The following is an 8,819-nucleotide window of genomic DNA, read 5'->3' as shown; positions in this document are numbered from 1 at the left end:
TAATAATAATAATAATAATAATAATAATAATAATAATAATAATAATAATAATAATAATAATAATAATAATAATAACAACAACAATATGAGTAATAATAAAAATAAGTAAAACTACTTCAAGAAAAATTCCAAAATAATGACTATGCTCGGACTCGAACCCATGACCTCCTGCTCGCACGAAAATTCCCCTAACCATTCAGTCAATTCTATTTTTCTGAATTTAGTCCTAACCCAATATATATATATATATATATATATATATATATATATATATATATATATATATATATATATATATATATATACCTCGTTCTATCTATTACAGCTCACCAAGTTTTTGTATAATTCGGCCCAACCGAGTTTAATAACCCAACAATCAAACTAGTACCCGGCCCAACTGAAATTAATGGCCTGCTACCCAATATAGAAAGCCCACACTATTAAAACAGCTTTTTATAAAATAATAAAAAAAAATACATGTAGTCGCCTAGTTTCGAACACGTGACCTCTCGGTTACCAAACATACACCTTAACCATTACACCGCTGCTTCTTTTTCTGAAAATATTGGTATTTTAATTCTATTAACTCTTTAACCGTTCTCATCTAATTCTTCCTAAATTTCATCATCCTCGCAGAACTTATATACAGCCATCATCGTTATCGAGCATACTTGCTCCATCATGTTGATCATCAACTTATCTAATCCTCATCATCATCGTTTTTCTTAATAGCGATCCACATCATCATTCGTATCACAACACCAACATCGATATCATCCCACCATCGTCATAACATCATCACCCATTTTCATGTATTATCATAACCATCTCGTTACCTTCGTTACAACAGGAACTAGCGAGTACCAGTAGCAGTGACGGTATTATTGGTTATTCGAACAGGAAAACAAACATAGGTTTTGAATGGTGGTGGTATGGTCTTGCTCGAAGAGAAACTGGTGACCAAAAGTTTCAGGGTTTGGAGCTTGATAAAAATAAAATCGTAGCAGTAGCAGTAACTAGATAATAGTTGTGATGTTGTTTTAACGAAGAAGGAAGAGAGAGAGAAAGGGTGAGGGAAAAGTGGCCGGTTGATGGTGGTCGATGGTGAAGGAGAAAGTGTGAGCCAAGGTGGTAAAAGTGGCGGTTGTATATGGTGTTATAAAGTGGTGCAACATGGTGATGGGGTGACCGAGGTGGTTGCCGGATGGTGTAGAGTGATGGCGGAGATGGAGAGTGGCCGGTGGTTGTGTATATTGGTGATGGTAGCCGTAGACGGTTGGATGGAGGATGGAGGTGGCGACGGAATGATGGTGGTGGAAGTGAGTGGTGTCGGATGGAGATATCAGGTGGATATATATATGTGTCAATGTATGTATCTATATGCTGATAACATATTCATTTCATATATCTAATAAGGATTAAATAATACTAATAACTTAATAATATACAATAATTGAAAAGTTAAGAGACATGTGAACTTACAGTAATATCATTTGAATTATATCCATCAGTTAGCCGCCACTCATTTCTACCGACAGTCTAAAGCGGATATTATTTCGTGTCCATTGCTAAACAGTTAAAGTATAAAAGTGTTCCTAAAAATCCTAAATTTTTAGATTAAACATATTTAATTATTTCACTCATTACCTGTTTGAAACCAGATCAAAAAGGTTCGAAAATTATTTATTTTCTGTTCCAATTTATATGTACGGAGTACTAATATTTAAACTTAAAAAGGTAAAAATATTTTTAACAAGTCTAACATCTTCGTAATCGATTTACAGTTAACTTTTATTTTAGTCCTTCATGAACATGTAATATATTTATATTAAAACTAACGAAACGTCAACCGAATGTTACTGACGTTTACTAATTAGGCTCGAAATCATTCATTTTCAATATACACATTCTATATATATATATATATATATATATATATATATATATATATATATATACCAAATCTTAATTAACAAGTTTAAGTAAATAAATATATTAATTACATTATTTTAAACAACTAAATATAATATTATATATTTACAAGTAATATTTATGTATATATTTTTATATATATTTTTATATATATATTTAAATATATATGTAACTATTTACAAATAGTTGTTCGTGAATCGTCGGGAATAGTCGAAGGTCAAATGAATATATGGAATAGTTCAAAAATTTTGTAACTCAACATTACAGACTTTGCTTATCGTGTCGAAATAATATAGAGATTAAGTTTAAAATTAGTCGGAAATTCCCGGGTCATCACAGGGATGACCTCATGACCGTCACAACGTGCGATTGGTTATTATGTAAAATTACTACCGACCAGTGTTGTAAAAAACTCGATTACTCGCCGATTAATCTCCAATTACACAATTTTAAGAAAATCCATTCGATTTTCCAAAATCCGTTTAATTAATCGGACACCGTTGATTGATGGGTCAAAATCGAATTTGGTTATCAAAGTCGGTCAAAGTCAAATTTGATCAACATTTTAACATGAATTTAAACTAGAACTTTAGAGTTATTGAAAAAATAAACTATTTTAGACAATTACGTTAAAATTTATATTTATATTTATATTTATGGTTTTCTTCTATATTTACATATATAATTTTTTAAATTTAATATTTAAATGTATAAAGTTCAATCCGATTAATCCCCGATTAATTTCCGAATTGCCGATTAATCCTTTCAAAGTCTCGACCGATTAATCCTCGAATAGCGAATTTTGCAACCTTGCTACCGACAACTCAATTTCTTAAGTGAGACTTAAATACACAATATTCATAATTAATGTATTTCGCGCACCGTTAGATTATAATGTTTGTTAGACTGAAACTAACGCGGCGTCAGATCTGGTCGCGTCAGACGAGTTGGCTCCATCTGACGCCCCTCACGCCTTTATCGCGGCGTCAGATTTTGACGCTATGGGGCGTCAGTTCCTTTTTTGACTGAAAAAAACGCTGCTTCAAAGGGTTATGTGGCAGCATGTGATTGGTTGGGGTAATATATCCGTTACCCAACGGATATATACCCGTTAAAAAAATCATTTTTACTCCTATTTAAACCCCAACAATTCTATCATTTTTCACACATTTCATTCTTACTCTTTTTCTTTCCAATTTTTTTTTTTTTTTACAAAAGTTTACTAGTTTATAAATGGGTTCGAGGTTACAGGGGTCTAATTCAGACTCCGAAGATTTGCGGATTGTTCAATTAATTCAAGAAATAGAAGATGATGATTCCGAAGTCGAATCGGCACCATCTATTCCGAGAGTTAGAGGTTACATTCCTAGGGGAACGGGAGGTTGTTGCACAACGTTTGTGGGATGATTATTTTTGTGAGACGCCAAAATATCCACAAAGAAAATTTAATCGCCGTTTTCGTATGCGAATACAATTATTTCTCCGGAGTGCAAGGTATAACTACTTTCCAAAGTGATAATATGCCAGAATATTTTACCTACTTTTCTCAACGAGTTGATGCTATTGGTAGGCCTACATTTACTACTTTACAAAAATGTACGTCGGCTATACGCCAATTGGCGTATGGCACCGCTCCTGATATGTGGGATGAATATTTGCAAATGAGTGAGCAAACATCAATACTATGTCTAGATTACTTTTGTATGTGTGTTATTACTTTGTACAAAAGGGAATACATGCAATCTCCGAATGCACACGATGTTGCTAGATTATGTAGTGCACACGAGGAGAGACATGGGTTTAAGGGTATGCTCGGGAGTATAGATTGTATGCACTGGGAGTGGAGGAATTGTCCTGTTGCTTTAAAAGGACAATACACTAGGGGTGATCACAAGAAACCGACCCTTATGCTTGAAGTTGTTGCTTCATATGACTTGTGGATTTGGCATGCTCTTTTTGGGATGGCGGGTTCCAACAATGATATTAACGTTTTGAACCAATCACCTATATTTGATAAACTTAAGAACGGAACATTTTCATCCGCACCATTTAAGGTAAATGGGCATGAATATAGCAAAGGATATTACCTTGCGAATGGTATATATCCCGATTGGGCAACTTTAATTAAAGGATATTCGTGTCCTACTGAAGAACCAACGATTAAGTTTACAAGATTTCAAGCTAGTGCCCGAAAGGATATAGAGAGGGCGTTTGGGGTTCTTCAAGGTCGTTTTCATATTATACGCATAGATTCACGAAGTATGTCAGCTAACATGATGCGAAGAGTGATGGAATGTTGTCTCATATTACATAACATGATACTTGAAGATAACGGCTTTGCACTTTCTAAATGGGAAGAAAGATTCACTACCGAAGAAATGGAAAATGGTATGGAACGTATACGAAACAGAGGACGGGATCGAGATATCATCGCAAGAGAAATAAGGGATCGAGATATGCACAACCAACTTACCGAGGATTTAGTCGAGCATATTTGGAACCTTCCATCCACTTTTCGCAATGCGAATTAGTTTTTTTTTTTTTTTTTTTTGAGTCTATGTAATCGTCAATTTATGTATTTTTAAATTCTTATAAAAAATTAATTATGTATTTTTTATTTATAATGTAATTTATTTTATTTTGTTGTATTTATTTACCATTTTAATTCATTTGAAAAAAAAATACAAAACTGGTGGACCCTACTGAATTTGACACTACCATTTGACATTTGGGGTTATTAGGGGGTCAAAATCTGACACTGTCATGTCACAGACAAATGCACTTTTTGAGCCAAAAAGTACAAATCTGCCTGTGATGTCACAGGCAGGGTTAGAAACAGTCTTAGTGCAAATCACAAATTTAAAATCTCTTGCAGGAAAAAAAAAAAAAAAAAAAGTGCCGTGACTAATGACTTGAATCTTGGGATACATTGTGGGGAATTGAACGAATGTTTTGTGTTTTTGTTTGAATTATTTTTTTTATTTTTTTTATTTTTTTTTCCTAGAAAAACCCAAGAATCACATTATGATTGGACGATAATTTTACACATTACAATCATATACTCCCTCCGTCCCGGATTAATAGTCCAATATTCCTTTTTTGGACGTCCCAGATTAATTGTCCACTTCCAAATATGAAAAGTAAATTTGATAATGTTTACAATATTGTCTCTAATGAATTAATTAAATTACAAAGGTGAGAGAGATTTCTAATTAATTAGTTGAGGGTAAAACAGTAAAATATAAAAAACATAGAAAAAGTACAGTGCAATAATGACATTTCATAAACTGTGTATTTTTTTTTTTTTTCTGGAGACAATTAATTTGAGACCGGGAGATTATGTCCCATACTATATGTCCCATTTTGGAGAGAGTACCCATTGCTTTCAAATGTACCTTTTTGTGGTTATAATGGAGACGTTGAGCGTGTCTGTTTCATGAACCACTACATAATATTATTTAGATAAGCAATAAATAAAATTGATAGTACTCCATCCGTCTCAAATTTATTGTTCATTATTTCATTTTGGAATGTCTCAAATTAATTGTTCAGATTCTTTTTTAACCGATCAAAAAAGGTTAATCTAGAGAGAGAAGATATATTATTGGTGGAGAATGAAATTAGTGAGATTTCCTAAAACGGCATTTTTTTTGTGTGGGGACAATAGATTTGGGACATAGGGAGTATTATTTATGCTCTTGCACCGCTAAATTCCCCACATTATATATTATGTACAGATTCTAATTGTTGTATGCCTGAGACCAATATCAAACCACCACGTCATCCAATTTCACTGTAGAAACCGAATTCGAAACGGATCAGCCCGGGCCGACCAGGTACAGTAGGTGCTACAGTAACTTTTTTGGGTGGTTTTGCGCCCCACGGCGAAGCGCGGTGGAAAAAACTAGTTTAATTCATTTGTCAATGTTACGTACTTCATATAGAGTGCATGGTTTATGTTTCGACCCATGACTAGTCTGAATATTTAAATACCTAGAATGAAATGAAAATAAAAGACCATTACATCCTAACGAATAATATAAGCTAATTAAAAAATGCTCTATGTTAAGATAACTAAAATATCAGAAAACTATATACATTATAATCTAGTTAAATAAGTGCCAAAATTACAATCTCTTTCAAAAGAAATGGCTAATAGTCAAAACGAGGATAAAAGATCCGCGCTTTGCTGCGGGATGATTTTAGTCAGCTAACAGTCGGTAAATTAAGCGTTTATGAAAATGGTTAACGGACGGGTAATTAAACGTTTAAAGATAAAGGAAGGAAAGGGGAAAGAAAAGAAAAAGTAAAATCATTTTGATTTACACTTTAAAAGCTTATAATTACAATATGTATAACGTTTTTTTAAATTCAAAGATAGAAAACATATGTATATATATACTTTTGATATTAACTTTTTTTTTATGTTAAAATATTTTTGCTCCTTTCATGTTAGACGTCATACTCCATGACTCTAATACTGATATTGATTTTTTAATAAAAGTTCACACACAATTAATTCGTTCTTTCTACATCTGAGAGAAATAAATCTCTTGACTTCATCATAAAAAATCAATTCACCGCTATTTACTCGCTGTTTAAACGCCATCATCGTCAACATCCATCGTATCTTCATCTTCATCTTTTGTAGTCATCTTCATCCTTTTTAGACATCATCATCATCCGCCTCAGATCCATTATTTTCATCGCCATCCATCGTCATCTTTATCATCCATGATTTTAAAGCTTTCGTCGCTCAGATCTGAATGTATACTCTCGTGAACTTATGCTCAAATATATGGATAATTTTCCCCTCATTTTCAGCCGCTACTGTACAACCCGACACCACCGGTCATTGACGGAGTTTAACGGTGGTAGTGGCTGGAGTTCAACAACGGTGACGGATAGGTGCCGGGAAGGCTAACGCGGCGGCAGTGGTGGTGTGGGCCAAAAGTTGAGGAGGTGAATTAGGTCTAGAGTTTATGAGTGTGGGGCAAAATAGGTAGTAAGTGGTGTGTGGGGGGAAAAATAAAGTAATTAAGTAGAGTAAAATGACTAAACTGCCCATGTGAATAGTAAAAAGTCATGTGAATTAGTATATTAGTATAGTATAATAGTATAGTATAATATAATATAATATAATAATGAATACAACAATAAACAGAATTAGAATACTAAGATCAGTGTTGCAAAACACCCCGTCTCGAGCCGTTGCGACGCCCGTGGCGACGTTTTGGTGACTAACATGTCCTGTCTAGAAGAAAACCGTCTAATATGACAGTCAACAGTCAAAATTCGGGTCAAAGTTGAAACAAATCAGGTCAAAGTCTCTCAAAATTCTGAAAAGCCGGAAAGTCAGTAAAATCGGTCAAATTTGTCCTATTTTAGTTAGAATTTTCTGTATTATATTAACAGTGATAGCGATTATGGGTACAAATTAGTTAATTAAAGTGTTTGGCTTTAAAACATGTACACATATATACATTTATATACTTATATATTTAAAAGTCAACTTTGGTCAACGTCCGTCTCGACCCCCGTCTCGAACGTCTCGACCTTTTTAAGACCCGACCGTCTCGACCCCATCTCACGTCTTTTGCAACCTTGACTAAGATTATCATGATGATAACCTTATAAATCAAGTATCAAAATATCAGAATGAACCCTAAATCGTAATAGAATATAATGAGAGAGATGATTGATATGTACTAATGATATGACCGAAACGTACGATTTTATTCGTGCAATGTCGTTAGGTCGCAAGACGTCAGAATCAGCTGATCAAAGTAGTGAACAGTGGTTTATCATTTATATTTGCGGGACCTAAATTACTTTTGACTTTCTAATGGTAAAAGGTGTAAGTTAACCTAGGGTCGTGCTTTTGAATGGTTTAACGAATTGAAGATCAAGTAGATAATTGTCTTTGTTTAAATTACCTGAATAAAGGATAGTAGGTTGTTTTAAGCTAATAGTCCTAAATGCAGAAAAGTAAAGAAAGTGGAAGGATATCCGGAGTATGCAGATCAAGGAAATGTTGACCAAGATATTAGTTTGGGTTAGGAAAAGGTAATTATGTTGATGTTAAAGCTATGATTGGAATGGTATAGATCTGGTTGGATGAGTCAATTACACAAACCTACTTAACTCTAGACTCTCAGAGTTCTCGGTGAGTAGCGAAAAGCATGTCACGTGGTTGTATAATTGAAAGGTATCTATACCTCGGATGTTATCCTCAGTAAAGCACTAGGTTTATTAGTGAGTTGAGTTCTAATCCTAACCCTCGTTATCAGTTTAGTTAACTGAATAACAACGTGCCGTGTTGATTGAACACTGATCACAGACGGAAGGAGTCAGTCGGGTTAAGTTAACAAAACCTTAAATGAAAACTAACAACCATTTCATCGTACTAATGAGATCATATCAAATCAAACATTATACTGCATTACAGTTGATATACTGAAAGTAAAGCAGATAGAAACCTAGCAGATACCTAAACAGTTGATATGACTTAATCCTAAGGCAACAATCAAACAAGAACATACAATAGTTTTGGATCATACAGTCAAGGCACTAGCTAGATCTTAACAGCTTCTAAGAGGTCTCTTTGGAACAGTCAATAGGCATACTAGGTCATTCATGTCTCAATTCCTAAGTTCTGTGTCCTAAAAGCGCATTAGATGCCTCTCGGGAACTCCGACCATGCCGAGTTCATAGAATCTTCAGATACAGTATAACCAGGGGTCTTAATCCTATGAAGTAGCTAAGTTTATATAGGTGGACAAGTCTTGATCACAACCTAGGTTGGTCAATCCTTAAGATGCTAGCATACAAATCTATCAGACTCAAAAGTTCAGCATAACAATAGTAACCGTACTAATTTAACATAA

At 33.9% G+C, this 8,819-nt stretch overlaps 1 protein-coding gene across 1 annotated transcript; it reads left to right on the top strand.

The window, feature by feature from the left end:
* The first annotated feature begins 3,452 nt into the window (after nucleotides 1–3,452).
* Nucleotides 3,453–4,463, top strand: LOC139848896 (protein ALP1-like). Its single transcript, XM_071838576.1, has one exon. It carries the CDS (start codon nucleotides 3,453–3,455, stop codon nucleotides 4,461–4,463), a length of 1,011 nt encoding a protein of 336 aa, XP_071694677.1.
* The last annotated feature ends 4,356 nt before the right edge of the window (nucleotides 4,464–8,819 follow it).

The sequence above is a fragment of the Rutidosis leptorrhynchoides genome, chromosome 5 (genome assembly GCF_046630445.1).
Source record: "Rutidosis leptorrhynchoides isolate AG116_Rl617_1_P2 chromosome 5, CSIRO_AGI_Rlap_v1, whole genome shotgun sequence".
Classification (NCBI taxonomy): Eukaryota; Viridiplantae; Streptophyta; class Magnoliopsida; order Asterales; family Asteraceae; genus Rutidosis; species Rutidosis leptorrhynchoides.
Note: the sequence above shows the minus strand (reverse complement) of the source record. Positions and strands in the feature narration are given on the sequence as shown.

What these genes read in the sequence shown, in the direction of transcription:
- LOC139848896 (XM_071838576.1), top strand. Translation starts at nt 3,453, where the DNA reads ATGCCAGAATATTTTACCTACTTTTCTCAACGAGTTGATGCTATTGGT.